The sequence below is a fragment of the Seriola aureovittata genome, chromosome 3 (assembly GCF_021018895.1).
Source record: "Seriola aureovittata isolate HTS-2021-v1 ecotype China chromosome 3, ASM2101889v1, whole genome shotgun sequence".
In the NCBI taxonomy this organism is placed as follows: Eukaryota; Metazoa; Chordata; class Actinopteri; order Carangiformes; family Carangidae; genus Seriola; species Seriola aureovittata.
Genome location: NC_079366.1, coordinates 13807693 through 13831248, shown reverse-complemented (window position 1 = coordinate 13831248; position 23556 = coordinate 13807693). Strand labels below are relative to the sequence as shown.

Genomic DNA, 23556 nt, shown 5'->3' with positions numbered 1-23556 from the left:
GCAGATTGAGCACACATTCTGCCTCCTCTCCAAAATGTTTCTCTCTGCCCCCATCTCTCTCTAAAATAAGTTAACAAGGGTGGAAAATAGTCCTCCGTTACTGTGATTGATGTTCTCCTTTCTTATAGTGCACTGAGGGGATTTGTTATCCTCTATCATGGTTCCGTGGCTGCTTGAACAGCCTATATGCCTTACAACGTACTGCTGCTATCTCAAGAGCAGATGTCCTGGTGTTTGTAAGAGTTAGCCTTGGCTGTCAAAAGCTGTTTATCACAATAATTAGAAACGGAAGTAAAAAATGTGTGCATTTGTCTGTCTGTTTGGATCTGTGTGTGTATATGTGTGTGTTTGTGCTTGTGCTTGACTGCTAATTGGATATCACTGCAATAAAACCCAAGGGCAGAATCTCATACATATTATTTGAAAATGAAATCACAGGATGTTCCAGTCAAATTTAACATTTAACTGTTACCTTTCTCCCTCACAGGAAGATTAATTTAAACTTTAAAATAGGCAGTCGCTTCAACATTGAGAAGGGGAACACTGTTTGATTTTAATTAAGTCTGACCTAGAAAAAAAAAACGTCTGATGTGAATTGACTATGGCCTTGTACTCGCCTAACCTTTGCATTTGAGAAAATCCCCACTTCCAATAGCAGCTTTAGCATTCTGCATGAGTGTGCAGTCTTTACAATTCCAATGGGGCTCTGTTGATTCAGCTCTGTTTCCTTGTTTAGCTCTCTCTTTGATTGTAAGCGGAGTAGATGTTTACTCAGAAAATGAATAAATTAGTGGAGCAGAGAGGCAAGTATGGAGGGATAAAGGATCGAGAGGAAGAGGAAAATGAGAGAAAAAGCAAAATGATTCTTTTTAACAGTCAGCAGCAGACTCAAGGACGAACTGGGAGGGGTGTGTGTGTATGTGTGTGTGTGTGTGTGTGTGTGTGAGAGAGAGGGAGTGACAGTGGAAACTTAAGAAATGTAATTTTTTTTTTTTTTTCTTTAAAACTCTTTTTTATTGGTGTTAGTCCCATTGTAAACAGTAGTTTCTCACATTATTTAAAATAAATTCCCCCAAAACGAATTCCAAAGGGAACCCGCTCTACAGCCTAACCATGGAGTGAGCTCCAGATAAACAAAGTTAATTGTGAAATGGACAGCCTGTTCTTACCTGTGCCACAAAACCACCAGAATACCTTCTACACTCTTCAACACACAAGCCATAGAATACAGCGCACACAACATATACTTACTTAAACAGATCATACTTGTCCAAAAGTGTCTCCCTGTAGTGCTTTATGCACTATGCTGGACATTAGGTACTGGCACACCAGAGACAAGTTACACACACTTAATTCACAAATCCAACTCAACCTACAAATACCATGAGGGGAAAAAAAAAAAGAAGAAATACATAATGGAAAAATGTGCTACTTCAAATAACCAGGAACTCTACAAAAGCCAAAAAACAAAAGAAAAATAGATAAGCCCCCATTTTTACAGCCCATCTATTAGACTGCAACAAAAACAGGAGACACACGAGTAAGTAAGTAATTTATTTATAATTTATATTTATTTATGACAAATTTATCAAAACAAACACAAAAAACTAGATTGGAGGAATCTGTAAAGTCAGTAGTGCATGGAATGGCTGAGTGAAAATGTGCTGTGTCTGTGTGTATAAATGCAAAACCCTAACAAATACAAAACATAGTATTCATAGTGAAGCAACTACTATTTGTGCTACAAATTAATATTTGACAATCAAAAGAGTGAGATTAAGACAGAAAATAGTAATAGAAAGGGAAGTCAGCTTCACTGAGACATACTCTAGAACTGCAATGTCTCTCAAAGGGGGGTTGCCATGTTTTGAAAAATTAAGCTGTAGACTCACACAGTGTGCGTCTAATCTTCTCCAATTTACTAAAATGAAGATCTCTGATCTAAGCCTCATGGGATGGAAGAGAGGATGACTTCTGACACGACCACTGTATCTGCTATTAAAACTACTGTTGATGCAAGTGGATCAAAAGGTACCAGAAGTACCCTTGATGAAGTTTAAGAAATATTGGACCAGTCGTAGGAGCTTGTCGACACCTATCACAGACAGGGTTCATGTCAGGATGAATTTGAGAGTCAGAGCAGAAGAGAATTTCTACAGTCAAATATATTTGAGAGATTTTGTGCCATGATGTGTGATGAAAAAGATGTTAAATATTCTTGCAAATTTCTTTTATTTTCTGACTAATCTGCCCATTTCCTCAGTGCTTGTGAAGTTCAGAAAGAATACAATCAACCTTTTGCTGCACTTCACTTTCAAAGACGTTATACATTTGAGAGAACTCTGTTTTTGTTCCCGGTGTTGTTATCAGACTTAATCAAAAGCACGGGTCAGTCCATTCATCCATGGAACATTTTGTGTATAAATATAATATAAAACAAATTGCTATTCTCTTTTTTTCTGCATATCAAAGGAGACATATTCAGATAAGTCGTGGCATAGTGGTAAGGCTTTTAAGAGACAATAGTACAGACTCAAAGACACTGACCTTATCCTGTTAACCTCTGACAGTGCATTCACTGCGTTTCTAGTGTTGATTTAAGCGTCTAAGTCAGTGACTTTGTGCGCATCTGTCTGCCACTGAGCATGCACATTTAGTGTGTTTGTCAGCATATGCCAAACTGTTAATTTCCCTTCTCCCTGTATCTGCCCTCTTGAGAGTTAATTGATCTCTGACTGATGAAGTGCAGAAAGCGGAGGAGACTAATGGGATATGGAAGGTAAAGTGAGGAGTGAGGAGGTGGAAGTGGTGCGGAGGAGGGGGAGAAGAAGTAAAAGAGAGAAGGAAAGAGGAGGGGGAGGAAGCAGGTCGGAGGAATATGACAACAAGGGAAGGAGGAGGAAAGACGTGAGGAGAAATAAAGAAGGGAAAGTAGTCTGTAGAGTTGCATGAGAGAGAAGGTGAAATTAAGGGTAGAGTAGTGATGGCTGGCAGTTCCAGCTTGTAGTGCCACCCGTGGACTTCCATCGGACAGCTGCGACCTTCATGAGGGCCACAGTGCATGAGCAGACTGGGTCACACACACACACACTCAAACACACATGCATTCATGCAAAGTCTTGTCCTTACAGATGCTGAGACAAGCATTAGCATTCTTCTGCCGTTAGCCTGTTAGTGATGAGTGGAGCGGAGCAGAGCAATGGAGTGGTACCACATCCTTGAGAGCCACTTCTACTCCCCTGCTCTCGTATGTATGCACCAAGGACTTTCCAAGGATTTTTACTTTAGACACACAATCATATTACAGAAAACATTCACAGTGCATGAAAGACAAAAGATTTCCTTTTCCTCAGCTTATCCCAGTTATAGAATCACGTAACAACATTCAGAATAGAGAAGATGTTGTGAAAAGACCTTGATTTGTGGCATTAAAGTTTTGTGAAAATGATGGCGCGTGTAAAGGCAAGCGAGACATTTGAGCGTGAGCGCCTTGTTATCTTACCTTTCTGTCAGTCTCAGTGGGTTTGCCAGGTCTTTGTGTTCGATCCCCACGGGACATTAACGGTAAGAGAGCTGCTTTAGATCCTGGTGAGAATCCCTTGAGCTCACGGCGAGTGTGCAGGCATCCACGCTGAACACACACAAACATCCACAATCACACACACAGGGTTCTGATTCTGAGTTCATTGATGTATGTCAGTCTGGAAAAAAAAACAAAACATGCAAACAAACAAAAACAAACAAATATCCCAAATCCATCAGGACACGCACAGACACACACAGACACCATCTGGGAGTAGCATAAGTCCACTACATAAAGAGCTCTCTCTGTGATCAGTTTCTCGAGGGAGGCTGCTGGCCATGATACAGGAGTTTATGAGGAAGTACAGCTTTATCTTCAGAGTTAGTCCCTCTGTTGTTCACTTCCCATTGTGTAGCTTCTCCACCCTTTCATTTTCAAGCTAGTGCATGAGCAAATATGCAAGATTGTGTTGGCGGTGAGAGTGTGTAGCGGTGATATGCACGGAAAAACACAGTGCGAGCCACCCACACTGGGCTTTCTCTCATCTCCGCTCAAGCTATTGATTCCTACTCTGTGATATAAAGGTTACCTCTCCAGCGTTGTTCTGATATGTTTCATTGAACTCCTCTCTAATTTTGTTCCCATATGGCAGAATTAACATTAGAAAATGAAGATAAATACTGCCTATTAGAGAGGAAGTGAAATCCCTCCTCAGCAGTTTAGATCGTGGGTGCAAGTTGCCAGGTTTTGCAAAGCACTCTTACCTCTCTCCCTATTAACTTTGCATTAGTGTGTGGATGCCAGTTTTATAGAGTCCAATCTGCAGTTTTTCAGCTCCGTGATATTTCGCATATTTATTTAGCAGTGTTCCTGCTGCCAGTATGTGAAATTCAGCTCCTTCTGTCTCCATTTCTGCGTCGTTGCCAGTGTTTGTGTGATACACCCTCACCACCACCACCACCACCACCACCACCACCACCAAGTCAAGAGAGTGAATAGTGTTGGTGCCATGAATTCTCACTCTTGCCATCTGCCACCCAAACTGTAATTAAATTTCACTTATCTTTTTTTATGAAGCAGAAGTTAATAGAGCAGGCTTATTAAATCAGGGGATTTTTCACGCCAGCTGGATTCTCACTGGAGCTTGACTCTGCTGCGTACACACCATTGTCCAATGTTTTAAACACATTTTGTAAACGTTTACTATGGGACAAGAGTGGAATGAGTTAAGCATTTGTACTGCATGTATGCGGCTGCAACACACAACCCCTCAAAACTGTGTATATAAATTTCACTATATTGACTACTGGGTTACTGCTGTTTTCTCTCCTTTTCTGTCATTCAGACTGGATTCCAGGATAATGAAGTATGTGATATGTAGGAGCAGTGTATGTTTGTTCTGTGCGCACGTGTCTGTGTTGGCTCCTGCAGTTCACTTCAACACTAGAGCGAGGTGGCTGCAGAGGAGAGGGGTAATAAGAGAGTACATTGCAGCACATTTGTGAAAAGCTCTCGGGAGCTTTTCATCAGGGAGACATGGCAAGCAATCGCCATCAAAACTTTCTGGCCAACTTCGCACAGTTGACCCTAAGCTCATTATGTATGGTCCATGGTGAAAAGTTGTGGGCTCCATTTGCCAGCAAAAGCAGCGGGAGGTGTTCATGCTGCGTTAGCTAATCAGGATTACTCCACAGAGCAACATTTGGACATGGCTGTGTCTAATCCACTGTGCAAAGCAACGTGTTGCTCATTTCTCGGTGGGTTGCACTAATCATGCACTTGCTAGGTGCACATGCGTGACGGGACTGTAGCCTGTAAAAACAAGGTTGTATAATAGTGCAACTTATAAACTGTGATAATTCCTTCACATGTCTTATAGGATGTTTTAAAACAAAAGGGATTTTCCCGATGGGTGCCTAGGAATTAGTTACAGCTGTTATCTGTGTAGACATTCTGTGCATATGAGATGAGTTGTACAGTAAAGTCCATAATGATGGATTTCTACACGTGCATGCTATTCCATCGGTGCATGAGGGGATAATTCATTTAGGATTTCAAAGAATTACTTTTCAGTTTCCATAATTTCCTTTTGGAAGAGTCTGAAATTCCAATGATTTTAATCCTCAAACTCATTAAAACAGTATGAACTGCAGAGGCTTAACTTTCAAGGAGCTTAACTTTACTCAGAACGCACACATACTGTATCTAAATAATATAATATAAATCAGATTAAATTGAATATACTTTATAATATATATACATTATGAGTATCATCAAGACAAGTTGCCCGTAAAGTGTTTAAGTTTAATAGATGCACATTTTGGTCCATGCTGAGGAAGATGTGGATGTTTTCAGGCTTATTGTCCACAGTAACAGGGAGACACACTTTTTAAATGGAGTTATTCCTGCTTTGGGTTTCCAGGTATCAGGATTTGTACATCTAGACTACTGGACTGTTCGAGTTCACAACTGCCACTTTAAAACGTCAAATTAAGATAACTAACAACTCAGCAACACAGCATCATATTATAATTAGTAAATTGTATTGTGACATGTATTGTCATTTTGTGAATGTCAGTGAATTGTTTATTAAAGGATCATACTTTTTTTCATAACTGTTAAACTCTACCAAATTAAAGGACAAGTCTGGTTTATTGCTTCAGAAGTGCAGGTCGTACTTTCTATTAGTAATAACATTGTACTCGACAAGTTAATTGGTGAGATTTATGAATCCTGCAACATAGTGGCAAACACAAGCAATTAGACAATTGCATGATTTTTAAGCAAAGGTTTGGAAAGGTAAAGGTAAAAGTGTTACGAAGCCATCAGATGTAAACATCCGTCACAGTTTATAGGTCTTTGATTAAAGTGTTACTTATGATACATGCCTCAGTTGTATGCACACACAGCTGTCCTGTGCAATGAGGGATTATTAGTGACATTTCAGGTACATTCACTTTTGGTTTTTCTTCTACAGCCTGTGGTTTAGCTAATCTGGCTAAATTATTGGACCATAGTTTTCCACATTGGTCTTTACTGTTGTGATTTCACCATGTTCCCAGATCTCAGTGATTATTTTAGAGAGAGAAATGTTTTTATAACCACCAGAGATGATGGCTAACACTATAAGAATTATTTTTGATAAACCAGAATGTTTCTGCAGTGGTAGAGTATTCAGCTTTCAAAAATGATAATCCATAAAGTTCTCATGCAGCGCTTCTCCACAGACTTTTATTTCAACTCTGCCACAATATGTCCCTGTCTTTCTTCAGATCCTCATCCATGTAGGCTTCCTAACAGAGGAGTCTGGAGATGTTTTCAGTCCCAAGGTGCTGAAGGGGGGTCCTTTGGGAGAGATGGTCCAGTGGGCTGACATCCTCACAGCTCTCCATGTTCTTGGACATAACCTGAAGATCTCCATGTCTGTGAAGGAGCTGCAGGGGTGAGTGACTATGTGTTAAATGACTCAAACAAATGCTGGAGTGTTTGGCTTGTTTGTTGTGATGGTTTTAAGCAAGTAATAATAGACATGCTGTCTTTGATTATTCATCAAATCAATCCCCTGGTCATTGATGTCAAGATAACTCCTTGCAGTGAAGCAGGTTTGTTTCTCTGCAGAAAAGAAGACAATGTGAATGTAACTTGTTTTACTGTTAAGGCTCCAAACACCAAGCCTGCCAATAATGTGAAAGTAACAGCAGTATAAAAATTGTTGCTGATCAAGTAGTTACTGCCGAAAACCAGAATAAACCTCAGTTTGAGATGTTAATAAGAGTCAGTGACATTTCTCCAGTAGACCAATTACATTACATCAATATAGGGATTATTCAGATAAGGAGACATGTTTGCCTTGAGAAGAGAAAGTGTATTGATTGGCAGGGTCAAGGCTATAAGTAAACAGTTTGATTACTTGATCCAAAGTCTGGTCCCTGTTTAACATCTACATGTTTGATTTACTGTAAAATTACTTTCAGTAATGTCATCCAGCATTTAACGTGTTTATTAGGAGGGAGACAAAATGTCTGTGACAGAAAAGCCCCAGATGACAGCTCTGACAACAAACCAGTCACTCTGCTCTTGTCCTCCCACATATTCTATTCAAAATATGTATGAGAGCATTGTGCTCTAATTACATCCTATTCCCACTTAACCCAAAGATTAGGCATGAAGGCTCTAAGGTCCTGTTGATATATTTTTCGCTGTATTGACCCCGTATTGGTGCACTCCACAAGTTACCATCCGTGTGACTGCGTTGGTGTGTCTTTTTTATCCCCTGCGTCAGCACACTTACATGTTTCTGCTGACGGATACAGCTGTAGAGCCAACACATGCACACACACACACACACACACACAGACACACACACACACACACACACACACACACACCACACACCCATGCAGACGTGTGGATGGATGTAAATCTATCCTGTTGGGAAAGATCCCTCAGGCTTTTTCTGTCCAGCCTATGCAATATCTGCTTCATGGCCGAGACTGAATAAATCACAGAGGCTGTCAGAGTGAAGATGGATGGCAAATGTTGAACAGCAGAATTATGAATAGGTATGAGTGTAAGGAGACAGCTGATTCATACTGTAGATAGGCGATGTCTTTGTTCAGCCTTGATTGGGCCAATAGTCTTTGTCTTTCTGCCATCACTGATCATTGCAATGACACAGGTATGGCGTATAGATCAATATAATGATGTCTACAGAGACCCTGCTGTACTCGGCATTTTACACTGAGCATTGCCTGCGACAACTCTCACAAATCATAGAAGAAGTATTGTACTGCCACCCAGCCTTTGGCAGTCATTTTGTAGACATATAACACCTCTGCAGGGAGCAGGAGAGAGTGGGAAAATCTAGAGGAATTGTATACTTAAAAAATGACTTTAGAGATGGCAGCGACATGCACAAGGCACAGTTCTGTTGTCAGATTCGAAATGGATGGCAGGATTGTTTTTACTGCGTGCGTGTCACTGTAGTATCTTGGGACCCGCATTTTGAAATTGGTCTTTCTCACAACCCGGGCTGTGATGTTTTCGGCAACTGTGCAGCATAATCTAACGCACCAGCATGAAGAATTATTTTGTCCACCTCGCCCACATGGAATGGCTTTGGAAGGAAAAATAGCTTTTAGCTTTGGATTACTTGGGGAAGCAGTCTAATCTTTCTCCAGACTGCATTTAGATCCTTACTCAGTCCTTTTCAAAAACACTGGGAAATGGGAAATAGCACATCATCTTTGCCTCCTGATGTCAATCTTTCCTCACCATTTGCTGCAGGAAAGTGGAACAGAAAAGGTTTTCTGCAGTGTGTCAAGTCATTTTTTGCTTATGTGTCACATTTAGATTCTCACACCTTTCATTTCTTTTGGTCCCCACCTTCAGTAAGACAAAAAAACATGAGATTTAAGGTTTAACAAAGGTGATAATGCAGTGTGGCTATCACAGAGTTTAACTGTAAAGTAAAAATCGTGTGTGCTCAATAACGAAATCGTTGGGCAAAAACATGCCATTTGAAGGAGGATTTTTCGTTTTTAGTGCTGTCATTTTTCCAGCCTCGCTACTAAGCTGCACACAACTGCACAGTGATCTATGATTTGAAAAGCACAAGTGTTGAAATACACTGGGGATAAAAACATTATTTTTTGTTTTTTTCTCAGTCTTACTAAAGGACTCTCACATATTGGCTTTGTGTACACTTCACACCATGTAATGCAAATACAATCATCACCATTTGTCAGTAAACAGACAGGAACATGGTGAGATGTAGTGATTACCTTGCACCTTACAAAACATCTTGAATGTCTCACAGTCAACAGCATTTCACACAACATATCCTTCAGATGCAAATCAACAAAGATTTGTAAAAATTTCATGTCATACAGTATTTCCAGAGAGATGTCTTGTGTTGATTAAGTTATTGCTGATTTATTGTGGTATCAAGTGAAAGCATTGTCCCCCTTGTGATGGAAGTAAAGATGCTTGCTGTGCAAATACAGTTTTACACAGTTTTATTGTGAGTGTGATTTTTCAGATTTATTTCTTGACTATTTGATTTATGTTTTATTAGTGTATTTGTTCAAATACTTTCTCTTTCACGTGTTCCCAACAGTGTTCATTTCTGTAGACATACCGCACTTCTCTCCTATCAACAAGAATGTTCAAGAAGACAAACACAGGGGGTTAGAAATTTTCAACATGGTGGACAGGTAGATAGATGGACAAAACCAGACAGGCACAAGAAGATGTCAGACACACAGATAAAAAAAATACAGATAAATGATCTGAAAATCTGGACAGGCAGTGGAAAACCAGACAGACAGACAACAATCGCCCCAAAGAAGATGCTTAGTGGAAGTTGAGTCCAAACACCGATTTGGAAAAAGCTTCACTTTGCTTTGGGCAACACTGACGTTAGAACAAAACTGAACAAAAAGTGCCTAGGGTCTATCCACCTCCACAATTCCTCAACTCCACTGTGTGTGTGTGTGTGTGTGTGTGTGTGTGTGTGTGTGTGTGTGTGTGTGTGTGTGTGTGTGTGTGTGTGTGTGTGTGATACAGTGATCTCATGGTCACAGCTGAGAGTTGTGATTGGCTGAGGAGGAAGCTGAGGGTAGCTAATTGGCCACAGGGGGGCTGATTAGGGCTGGAGTCGTGTTACTGTATATAACATACATCCTAGTTTGTAGTTTCCAGTGAGTACTGCGGTCAGGTGGCTGGACATGATATACATGAACAGAGCACATGAGACTCAATAAGGTATTTTTGGTCCATAGACAATGGCTGAGCGTGACAATAAGCCAGAGCATGTGGACAAAAACAACTGCTATTAATAGAACACGGGAAGCAATATATTCATACAGTATATATACAAAAACTAAACTAAACTGCATTCTGAAGTTGGTGATGGAAAGAGTTATAGATTTCTGTTTCTTGTACTCTTTCTATATTAATGTGATAACGCTGCCTTGTGGCCAGCAGGACATAATGACACAGGGAATCATACACTTATAATTTCCTTTTTTCTGTGACAAAGTAGAGAAATATCTCACGCTGCTGTTGGTGGATGGACACATGAGGAAATTTGTATAGAGAAGCCTATAGGGGAGAAAAGAGTATAAAGCAAAGTGCTGAGTTTGCAACAGTGGACCTGGGGCAGGAGCCTTGTTATTCAAATATGCAAATAATGGTTCTCTGCAATAGATTCTTTTGAAGGATCACTGATGAATGCCATCTCTTTGTTTGGAATTTTGGACTCTCCTTCATTTATGCACAAAGCAGAAATTTCACTTGTACCATTTTCTCACCCATACACAACAGCACACAAACATGAGTTAATTCAATTCGGATCTCTCCGTCTCTGCTGAGTGTGCACTCCTCACAATGCGGGCTAACTGAGCAGCTTGACAAGCTGAATTTGGTGCCAATTAGATTGGAAAGGCACCTGAGATGCATTAGTGTGACAGGGAGAAAAGACAGGGCTCTGCGTTGTAGACTGGTGGGTCCACATCACTGAGAGCTGCAGCAGTCATTGTGAAGGTGGACGGACTGCACCTTTGTGTCAGATCCTGTCACTACTCTAAAGAGATATAAAAGATACAAAGAAAGTTCTCTTAAACTGAAAGATGAAAGAATTTGGCACAGGATGAAAAGTAATGGCCTTTTGCAGCGTAGCACACTGGATACCATGTGGACACGATAATTAGTCATTATACAGTAAAGTAGCCTGGATGTGAAGATCCAGGAAACGATCGTGATAAAATGACTGCTCTTCTGGAGCATTATGTGTTGTACCTTACATAGAAAACTATAGGTAGGTGTTTTGACATGCTGAGTAACCCAAAGGCAATGAAAGTTGCATTATGGGACATTTGACAAAGGTGATGTGAGAAAAGCAAGATCAAAAAGACAAATCAGAAACTGGACTGAACTTCACGACAGATGCTGCAGAAACTGTTTAAGTGTTAGTTTGAACAGATTTTATTGGATTCTTTCTGGAACATATTTTAGGCAATAAATTTGAAAGCATGTGGGTGACAATGTGGGTAAATTGGATATTCCGTGACATAGAGTGACTTAGAGTTTCTATGTTCATCACATGGTTAATGGCCAACAGTAATTACCAATTTAAAGCCCAAACAAAAACAATATTTTCTACTATTAACTATCAATAAAGGCAAAAAAAAGTAAAACACAAAAAAAAACTTAAAAACTTCTCAACTACCAAGTCACTTCTCTTGTTTTTTTAAAAGCTCTCTCTTCTCACACTGTCCATGACTCACCCTGTCCCTTCTTATCCTCTCCTTTTCCCTCTCTTCCTCAAATCTGAGGTGTCAAGTTTTGCAATCTCATCCCAACTGCAGGTAATGTCTCAGTTGCCATGGAGATCAAACTCTGGGCTAGCTGGGGTTGGAGGTGGAGAGACACAGAGTAACAGTCAATCAACACCTCCAGTACAGTGAAGGAGAGAGTAGAAGTAGGGAATCTAAAAGCATCAAATCTCTTTTGTCCCTGAGATGTGCTGATAATAGGATAGTGCCTCTGGACAAATAAAAGGCCTACAGCAGGGATTCACATTCATTCAAACCTTCCTCTCAGACATGCAAGGTTTTTTTTGTTTTTTTTTTTTGGGGGGGGGGGGTTATTCTGCTAGTGTTAGTACAGAAATATGGATCTGCTTTTCTGCTGGACTGCAACAGCCCTAGACTGATTGATTGATTGACTGACTGACTGATCATATTTCCTGAGTTGGAGTTTTTCCATTAGCTATTGCTCTTTTAGGGGGTGTGTACAGCCTGCAGTGTTGCCAGCAAACCACATTTGTCACTGGATTTAGAGACTTTTATTAAAACAAGACTAGTAAACCAAGTATATGGCTGGACTGTGCATGGGTGCCAACCATGGACTTGGGCTATGCCTCTTGTTACAGGAAGTCACCCAGCTATCCCGGTTTCCCGGATGCTTCACTGAGTCTCGCCTCCATTACAGCAAATAAGAAACTTTCATTACATGTATCATTATTACTAAATGAGGCAGAGGAATAACTGAACCTAAGACACACTGAGCAAGAGAGAGCAGGAGAGTGGGAGGGAGAGAGAGAAACTATCGGCAACTGCTAAAGAATCTAGCAGATATGAGTAGCATGTAAACAACAGAAACAACAGCAACTGAAAATGAGACAAAATGCTTATTGCAGAACAGCAATAAATTGTTACAGGAAGTGTTGAGTTTGTATTAACTCATAAGACGGTAACTTTATCACGGCAAACAGGAACGAAAGAAAACAAGGCGGAGGTTCCACAACAGTTTTCAACTATGTCCTTAATTTCACGCATTGACCATACGCAGGTATTTTGCTGTCCCTTATAGCATATCTTCTCCTATCAGTGCATTGTTGGCTTCTCCTGATCAGATGTAGCACACACCAACAGATGCATATTTACAGTGTAGAATAGTGCTGTATGTTTTGTATAACAGCAAAGAAAAAAAAAAAAGACATTTATTTTTTACCATCATTTCAGACTTCGCTTGTGCATATGCATATTGGAAATTGCCTTTTCTTTTTCTATGGATTTTCCTCAAACTCTCAGCACAGCTGCATAAAACCTACATTTGAATGGGTGTCGAAGTGCTCCTTCCAACAGGATACTTTACGGGACCCTTCCAAGATTCTTTTTAATCTCCCAGTTTCTAATCAACTTGTATCAAGTTGCCCCAAAACTCCACCCAGTCCCATGGTTCACTTTCTTCCAATGACACATCACAGGAGCACTTGATGGGCACTTGGGGCGCTCAAGTTCCTCCTTGGCCAACCCAAGTGCCCCTGTGCTCCGCAAAATTGAACCCTAAATCCTAAACACAACCCTACCCAGTGCACAGTCGGGCTGCTCCTTTGTCACTCTGCCCCTGCCCTGAAAAGTCTTTCAGTGCCACTGGCAGTTGTTGTTAGTTAATGCTGCCGTGATGATTTAATGATAATGTTATAAGTTAATGTTGCTGCTATGACTTAATGCTGCTGCGATGATTTAATGCTGCTGCTATGAGTTAATGCTGCTGATGTGAGGTAATGCGGCTGTTATGAAGTAATACTGCTTTGGTAAGTTAATGCTGCTGTTTTCTACTCATTTGTGCTTCTTTAGTTTCTCTCAAGCTGCTGAGTCAGGCGTTCCTGGACCACAAGAAAACAAGATATCGGTTCAATTCTCTGTGGTGGAGATAAGTTTAATACCACTCTTAATAACAATTAACCGCTGCTGTAAAGGCCATCTGTTCACAGATCCTTTGCGCTTTAACTTTCGTCTTTACATATATGCCTCTGCATATAGTTCTGTGTATTTAAGTGATTTCTAAGTCTGCTTCCACACACTGTCATATTGTTCATCTCTCCTTCTACCTCTGAAGTCAATCATTTACATAACAAGCTAATCTCAAACAGCATCAGTCTGAGTTAAATCCCCTGGTTGCTTTAAGCCCTTTCTCACAGTAATGGTAAGTGGGTGAACAGGCTTGTGTTTAATCTAGTGTAGTGACTTCAGGTTTACTGTTGACACTGAAGCCTACCATTCACATTGTTTTTTTGTTTTTTTTAATTTTCTTCCCTCTTTTCTAAATCATACATACTCACATCTGCAGTCATCTCAGTCCTGTGTACAACTGTCGAGGAAGTGTGGCTTTTATATTGTTTCGAACAGGCAGAAGTATTAAACACCCTGTAGAACCTCTAGGGTCTTGCTGGTAAGTGTTACCTACATTTGAATGCAGGAGGGTGTCGAAGTGCTCCTTCAAACAGGATACTTTATGGGACCCTTCCAAGATTCTTTTTAATCTCCCAGTTTCTAATCAACTTGTATCAAGTGGCCCCAAAACTCCACCTAGTCCCATGGTTCACTTTCTCCCAGTGACACATCACAGGAGCAGTTAACCCTACTGGTGTGCTCTGTTAAGCTTGAGAGCTGCTTTAATGTGACCTTACTGCAAAATTGGGCCTTCAGCCAGGTCAGTATAGCTGTTGTGTGTATGTGTGTGCTTAATTTACCTTGGTCTGCGTGTATATATGTCTATATATGTCTTGTGTGAGAGGGGGTGTTTTACAGGAAGAGAAAAGCTGTGTGTGTGTGTGTGTGTGTGTGTGTGTGTGTGTGTGTGTGTGTGTGTGTGTGTGTGTGTGTGTGTGTGTGTGTGTGTGTGTGTGTGTGTGTGTGTGTGTGTGTGTGTACTACTACAGCAGAGGCAGCATGCTGTAAAGGAACTAATGCTAGTTTGCATCATAAGCTCATTGCTATAAGTCTGGTGCTTTGGCCCAGAGATGGCTTGCATAACCCAAGAGATTAATGCAAAAAGAGCTATCTACTGGAGTTATATAATGCCTTAGAAAATTGGATTGGTCTTCAGATTCTCTCAGTTCCACACTTGTTTTTCTCTATATTTTGCTCTTGGCTTTGTGGGTGCTCTAGTTTGACCATTGCTGTATTTCAGGGCTCTTTGTAGACGGTTCACCCTCTTTTCACCTTCTGTTTCATCCCTCTGTTTTCTAACAGTGTCTCCAGTTGCTTTTGGTTACACTTTCATCTCTCGCTTTCATCTGTTTCTCAACACCAGTGGACTAAATGTGTTCAGATCTTGTTAAATACTTATGTGTCTGTAAGTGCCAGGTCAGAGACACTGTAGTTGCAGTAGAGGTGTGGAGATCTGCACACCTCCAGCTCAGAAGAACATGTGTGGATGTGAACATGTGGGTGTTGGTCTTTTTTCTTTTCTTTTTTTTTTTTAAAGGTGTTTATTAATTCTTGCTCTGTTTTGTTTTTAGGTGTTTCTGTTTTTCTGTGAAGTCCATGAAAAGACAAAGTCTTGCTCTATGCATCTCTCTGCCTCACACACCCTCCCTCTTTTCCCCCTCTCTCTCTTCCTCCGATGTCCGTCCCACCCCCCCACCCCACCCCCCCACCCCCCATCAACCTGACTCCCTCACCTTCCACCATCATTAAAGTGAAGCCTGTAGAGAGACTGGAGTCAATGAACTCAGTTCACCTCCTTCTCTCCCGTAGGCTGGTTACGAGCCGCCTTATTATACCTACCCCAAGCAGATAAGAGCGCGCACACATTCACATGTTTAAAACCCCAATCATGCTCTCTTCGCCTATCCCGCGCAATTAGGCTGTTCTCATTTTCCTGACATCGCTGCTTTCTCTTATATTTTTCATAACTTTAATACTTTTCTGTGCTTTCTGACTTTGTTATGCAGGCTTTACGGAGAAACAACTTGTAAAGCAGCTGACTCGAAACATTATTATACACTTGGCTGTAAATGCGGGGGAGAAGCGTCTCCTATTAAAAATATCCAACCTTTGAGTTATGTAGGGAGTGTGTATCCGATCTCTTTATTCAGGGGAACGTGCTGAGGTGTGTGAAACTCCTGAAGAGACGGGAGAGGTAGCTCCCTCTTTAAGGCAAAACTGTAGCGCATTAACATTAATCAGTTGTGGGCGATGTTTGCATGTGTATGTGTGTGTGTTGGTATGTGGGGAGGAGTGTCAGCATGTCTCTTTGTTAAAAACTAGAGCGTGCAAATGAGTAGTATGCTCAGTCTGCATCATTTTCTCTGCTTAAAGTGTGTGAGTTAGCAGAAACAGACCGCGAGTAACGTCCTCTCCTTTCCTCTTCTCTCCTCTCCTCTTCTCTTGCGTTGTGTCTCCTCACCTTTGTTTCTCTTTCGGCGTATATGTCTGCTTCCCTGTCTCTCTGTTTCTTTCTCTTTCTCTCTACAGTGGGTTTCCCTCTAAGCTTAAATCAATGTGCTTGTTAGCAACTTCCCAAATTTTTAAAGCATTTCGTCACCCCTACCCTTACTTCTAACCCCTTACACACACACTCGCACACACAACCCCACACAAACAATGTAATGACTACCCTTATCCCTTGTCTCAGATTTGAAGATCTGGGGGGGATAAAAAGAGTTGTGGCCAAAGGGTGACTATGTCTTTCATTACTGGTGTTGCTTGGACTCAAATCTCCACATGACATTACCTATAATTGGTCTGCATGACACAACTGGGACTCAGAAATACAAATAGGACAAGCTGCTGCTTCTGCTTCTTTAGCTGATTTAGCACAATCTTCTGTGTACGTACATCAGAGTATCTGTGTATGGTGGTACATTTAATCGCGTAAAATTGAGTTTTCTGACCTTATTACATGGGGAAAGTTTTATAACATGAAGAAGACCTGGGTCATATTCAAAATAATATTGCAATTTTTGATTTTTGCCAGTGTCACCCAACCCTAACGTCAATATGAAATCTTCACGCTTTAATCGCTCTCTTTATAGACCTTTTTCAAAGTTGATATTTTTACCTCTTACAGCAGGAAAAGGGACAGGTGTAACTAATAATATTAAGTATGCTCTGTTCCATTTAAGGGCCCAGTCAGCATGCATTATAGTATGCTGGCACATAGACATTTATACTTACTTCACTTTGTTCATGTTCCTTGAGCAGATCGGAAGCTATTGATTGAAATAGCCTGTGTTTTAGCTAGTTAAAAAGATGTAAATTCATCCATCTCTTCAAGACACATTGCAATCTTTACTTCCCCCAAGTTTAAATGTAGGGATCCGTGGAAGTAGCCTCTACAAAGTCTGTCCCCTGTGTTAATGGCAGCTAGTGTCATTCTTCCGGTCACTTCGGACCGAAAGTAAAGAGGTTCCAGCATTTTTCAACACATACAATCATATCAATCAGTCCGTTATAGCATTATCCTCTACCTGATGAGTTCAACCATTATAAAACTTTTACCTCACCATTTGTCTATAAAATTCATTGATGAAATGACGAGAATAAATGTGGTCTGATAATCCTAAATAGAGTGCAGTCTATGTCTCTTGAGGAGAGAAAAGATTCTTTGTAATTATTGCCCATTAAACAACTTTGTATAGTATGTGCAAGAAAAAGTGGCGATTGGAGAAGAGAGGAGAGTACAGTGGAGTTTCCATCTTGGTCTTAATGTAGCTTCATTTGTCTGATGTGTAGAAAGGCTAAGGGAGGTCAGTCTCTACTGGCTGCAGGGCCCAAACAGTTGGCCAGGGAGAACAAAGTGAGCAAAAAAAGAAAAGCTAGATTTACAGGTACAGAGAAGGGATGTCAGAGTGTGTGTGTGTGTGTGTGTGTGTGTGTGTGTGTGTGTGTGTGTGTGTGTGTGTGTGGATTGGAAGCAGGGAAGGAGCATTCTAGCTCTGAATAGACTTTAAGGCCCGGGGACACATGAGCCGAGCTCCAGCAAAACCGACACTATCAGCCTCCTTTCCTACGCCGAGCTTTATTTCTCATGAGAAGTGGCCTAAGGCAGACGAAAAAGGAAATAAAGACAAGAGACGTTAGTGGGAGTGTAATCTCATGTAGTAACACATCTGGCTTTAAACAACAAAAATTTTGGCACCATCATAACTCAGCCTAATCTGTCTGACCCATTACAGCTCTCTTTCCTTCATTAAACTAGGCCATTGTTGTTGGCTAACACAAAGTAGAACGACTAGCTGTTTTTCTTGAGCATATAATAATGAGACCAAAGAAGTGATAGAAGTGATTTGTGAAAGCATTTTTGGATTCAACACCACAGACAAATTTGAACAAATTATATATAATATTGTTTAACCTTTTGAAGACGTGACAGCCTTAAAAATTTGTTTTCTCTTTTCTTCTGCTCTAATATATGAAAACCTTACATACCTAAAAGGTTTATCGGTCCTAGTATTTTAAAAACAAAAGCCACATTTATTATGCAACAGAGTGAGGTTCCAAAAGTAATTTAGTAACCATAAGTAATACCATCTGCTAAGTAACTTAGTTAAAGATCTATCGTCAGAGATATCGTAGGGTGAGACTGAGGCTACATTTATACCATAAAGTAAATATAAAGATGGATGTAGCCTCCTTGACGTCACCCATAGGTTTCTGAAGACCGTTTTTGAAGCTTGGAGTAGGCTGCTCTCCTGTCGCAATCATGACTTGTTTGAAAACTCTGGGGTGGCATTTTAGTCTGAACAGGCAGAAACTGAGACATTCGCTCCCTGATTTGGTCTTATCAATCACAACGTATCCTATTAAGTAAACCTTTTCTGGATTAAAACAATGATTCCCAATTTATGTTTTCTGCCTTGACCGCCTTTTAGGAACACTTCCACCTTGTCGTCAATACAAGTAAATCTTACTTTTTACCATTGCTGTTCCTTATTTGTAGTATTCTACAACTAAGCAACCAACTGCAGAGTAGACAATCTGCTTCCTGTTTACACCGGCACATGCAAGCAGAGTGTACGTGAATGGTCATGTGATTTACGTTTTCAGGTATGTTAGTATACATGGACATTATCTCTGATACAGAGCTAGAAGGCTGGAGTGGACAGAGGTCGTTTTCAACGTTTTATTGCAGATGTTGCCTGAAAGAATGAAATTCATTGAAAAACATAATGGTTCTTAATTGGTCCTCAGTGCAATGTTGCATGACCACTACTGATAAATTAGTGAGCAGCACCTGCACAGCAAGCCTGCATTAAAAGAAATCATCAATACTTATATTATCAATTATGTACATAGTAAAACTGAACGGTTGGAGGGAGATCACATGCAGGGTATTGTGTTCTCACACTTTGGCCTCTTATCCTTACTTTTCCAGCAAATTTTTTTATTTAGACTTTTATCAGGGATTGGAGTTTGAGCAGAACAGCTTTATGTGTGTTTCAGGTCGGTGTCAACTTTGTTCTTTATCTACCCATTAGAGGATTTAACGTTATCTGGAAACCTTCAGTAAGTTAAATGACATTCAAACCAGAGACACCAATTTATCACGTCTTTGCCAAGTACTGCTTAAAATGGGGTCATGAATCTCTTATTATCCACATTTTCCTTTAGCAAGCTTGACAGTGCTTGTTAGGTATATCAGAACCCTTGTTATCTCTACTTTCATTGAAAAGAGAGTGCAGCTGATGTGAGCCAAGTCATGCATAATTGGGTTTGGTGTCTACATACTCCAGCTCACGATGCTGCATTGGAGTTGTTAAGAGTTAACACGAGAACCCAAAACATTTGGCTCAGTGATGCTGTCACTGTCTCCTCGTAATAGCTTAAAAAGCGACAGGCTGTCAAAGCCGGGCTCAAACTGATGTCAGTACACCTGATATTTCTGTGCCTTTTCTGGGAGAAAATTGGGCCATTTTAGGGCAGTCAGGCTTGAAATTAGTTTGAGCAAAGAAAGGTGTTGATTTCACTAAATCTAAATAGATTGCTGTCTATTCTCTCAGCTTTACTTTTTTTTTTTTTTTAGTTTCCTACTTTGTCTCACTTTACCTTTTTCCTTTATGTGCACACCACTCCAATTCCTCTCACTCACTCACTCAATCTTCTTTTTTTCTCAAAAACTTTTATCCTTTTTACATGGACCTCAGACGAGTAACTGCAAGATAATTCCTCCATTGTCACTTCTGTCATTTCATCCTGAAAAGAATATATTTGGAAAAAGTTTCCTTTCATTTCCTAATTAAACGACTAAATAACTTGTTTAGGGGAAGGGAAAGATCTTGGTTTGTGTACAAGTCTATAGCCATGCTGGTTGCTTTGTGAGGCTGTGTGTAGTCTTTTAGTTTGTTTTGATTGTTTCATGTGGACCAACTGACAGACAGACAGACCAACATTACTGGCGCTACAGTACGAAAAACTACCGGTTTAAAATTAGGGATCAATAGTGATCATGGCTAAAAGAAAGAAATGTTGACTGCTTATAGAAAATAAAAGGAAGCAAACAGTGGTCTCCTTCTCCTTCCCTACTTCTTTAGACTTTTTGGCTTTATAACTTAAGCATACTATTTCCACCTTAGCTCCCAACAGACAGGAGTCAGAACTCGCTTTCCCACTTGCGGGCTCTGTCCTCTGAATGTAGACAAATATTATACTGAGGAATCTGCTGAAACGGCCGAGAACAGTCAAAAATTCTGTGCCAGTGCTTCTGTCCAGCCATTTAAATATAACAGTTTTAATACTTTTGCACAGCTGCCCCAGAGTTATATCAGCTCCAGGTGTGATCAAAACAACTCGCTAATTAACACTTGTCAAGTCCAAACGATGAGTTCCTGAAGAAAACAAGGCTGCAAACTTTTTCTGCATGTTATCAAGGCACAGATGAGAGGTGGATTTACTCCCTGTTGTTTGACTTCCACTGGAAAAGTCTTTTCTGTAGCACCAGTGTGGGTTTGACAGTCTGATGTCAGGTGTGAGCACAAGCTCAATTCAGGAAGCTGAGCGCAGCTTCAGAAGGTTGATGGTCTATAACACACATCGATAAAAACTGGTTCTCAGTTGGTGCTCTACCCTGTCAGCTGGGTAATACTAATGAGTTCACTTTAAATATGTTGTGTGTGTGTGTGTGTGTGTGTGTTGTGTGTGTGTGTGTGTGTGTGTGTGTGTGTGTGTGTGTGTGTGTGTGCATTGGGATGTAGGATGGCACTTGCATCCACACATCCACTTGACTTCAGATGATGTGAGCGAGTGTGAGTGTTTGCTCCTGCACATTCACGCATATGGGTGTGTTCACTCCGCACTTGAGCGAAAGGCATCTGCCTGCTGTATCACTTGACTGGCACTCTGCTTCTGTTTCCTTCCTTCCTGAGTGCCGACGGCAGGTTGCAAAGTGGATATATCTAATCTGCACCATGTGTGAGAGCATAATAATATGTACATCTGCCAAAGTACCTATTTACACACCCATATCCAACCATATGCATTTTCATACGTGTGCATGTGTATGTCTGTGGTCTCACGTGTGTGTATCCATCAGTATGCGTGTGCGTTTTCACTTCCCTCGACTCCCTCCGTCACAGTCAATGCCGACTCTTATTCTTCTTGATTTAGTGGGATTAGATCAAAAGTTGCTGACGAAGGGAAAAGAGCAGACCGCCTGATGTCTGGGGAGACAAAGCAGGAGCTGGCTTTATTAGCACAGGGTGCATGTGCGATGTGTGCATGTGCGTGAAGTATGTGTGTGTGTATTTTATATGTAACTTCATATTTCATCTAAAGTCAGGCCTTGGGGTTTATAGAGGTGTATTTTCCTTCTTATTATCACTTCATTGTATAGCTGCCTCTCTCCTTCTTTCTTTTTTTTTAACTCACACAAACGTACACACACACTAACACACACTCCTCTCTCAGAAAGTGATATCCCCATATGAGAATCTGTTATTCTACCTGTTTCAGCCTCTTAATCTTTCTGTCAAGTGTTACCTGATTTCTTTCTCTCCTTTTGCCTTCTCCTCCATCCTCCTCCTCTTTGCCCACTTCTTCTGTCCTCCCTCTCTCTCTGACTATCCACCCCTTGTGACCAACTTGCCGTGATTTTCTTTTCACCTTGCCCCCCCCATTTTCTCTCTCTCTCTCTCTCTCTCTCTCTCTCTCTACCGCTGTGCATCTCTAATTCTCCCTCTCTCCAGTGTAGCTCTTCATCTGAGAATTTTATTATCTCTGACAGGGGTGTTGAGTTTTTCCTCCCCCTTCTTTCATCTCTGATTCATCCCTCCCTCTACTGCTCTCTCTCTCTCTCTCTCTCTCTCTCTCCCTGCGTATTGGTGTTTATGATGCCTTGCGGCTCCCTTATCTTGTGCACCCTGCCTTGGATGATAACTGGAGCCTGTCAGCTGCTTCTAGCACTGCCGTATACAGTATGTATGTGTGTTTCGGTGCATGCGAGTGCTTGTGTGTAAAAGGTTTTGTGTTGAGTGGTATGTATGTGTGTGTGTGTGCGTTTGCGTCTGTATCATGAAAGAACAACTTTGCCAACACGCACACAGATTGCCATCCCCTGGGTGCAATCAGAGGCGGATGTGGAAACAGATGATTACATGTGTTTGATTATGCTGTGTGTGTGTGTGTGTGTGTGTGTGTGTGTGTGTGTGTGTGTGTGTGTGTGTGTGTGTGTGTGCGCGCGCATGTGTGCTTGATTGAGCTGAGAATTAAGAACATGTCGATTTACAACACTATTTAATTTTTCAGTCAGGACTTTTTAATATCCCAGCTATCTACACTACCACACACACACACTCACATCACTGACTCTAACTTCTAGACATGTAACATAGACTTGTCTCCCTAAAATGGGGAGTATTATACTGCCTACAGCTGCCTCCAGGGTCCACACACATAAGAGAATCAGGCTGGTGTTGCACAATTTTGTCATCATGTCATGGTGATAAACTTTTTAATCAAATTCAACTCTGTGAGTTTTAAGGCAGAAACTTTTTGATGCTACCTTATGCAATACCAAGGCAACATATTCATGACATTTCGGACTAAGATTTTTTTTGGTTTCACAACTTAATGTTTCCATGACCCTTCTTTGAATTCATTTGGCTTGTAAACATGTATACATTTTGCAAACCAAGTACATATTTCCCTCAAAATGTTATGCTTGAATCTGAAAAAAAACCCTGATGAAAGTTACATGCAGTTCTATTTCACACCATTTAAATGTGCTCTCTTGGTTTGGCCACTCTCCTATATAGAAACAGAAGTTATTACTATATTGTTTTCCCATATTATTTTTCTTTCCTGGCAGAATGAGGGCTGTTTGAATTTTTTGCATGCATGCATAATGCTTGTGTTGATTAATCTCAGCCGTCCAGGTGGAAAGATGTCATAAACAAAAAAATAATATATTGTTGTCGTGAAGTTGAAAATGCTTCATCCAAATCGTTGTTTGGATTTGACAAATTGAATAAGCAACTGTTTTGAGTTGTTTGAATAATGAAAGAAAAACTGAAACAAAAATGTGATTTAAGAGTGTCGAGTTTTGAATGTCAAAATATATGAATCATGTTGATGTGCAATGAAGACATCAACCTGCCAGTGCAGTTTTCTCTTTGTTCAAAAGATGAAAATGTGCATAAACAGAACTTAGTTACTGCTATACAGCACAAGCTCTGTAGCAGAATGAATATTATGTTATAACAATTTCCTCATGGCCAGTAAAACAGTAAATATGACGTGAAT

At 40.6% G+C, this 23556-nt stretch overlaps 1 protein-coding gene across 1 annotated transcript in view; it reads left to right on the top strand.

Moving 5' to 3' along the window:
- Positions 1–23556, top strand: part of LOC130166711 (alpha-1,6-mannosylglycoprotein 6-beta-N-acetylglucosaminyltransferase B-like) — a 119369-nt gene that overhangs the window by 58801 nt on the left and 37012 nt on the right. Inside the window, exon 8 of the mRNA XM_056372428.1 lies at positions 6796–6965. Coding sequence (XP_056228403.1) covers positions 6796–6965 — 170 coding nt within the window. The remainder of the gene's footprint in view (positions 1–6795; positions 6966–23556) is intronic.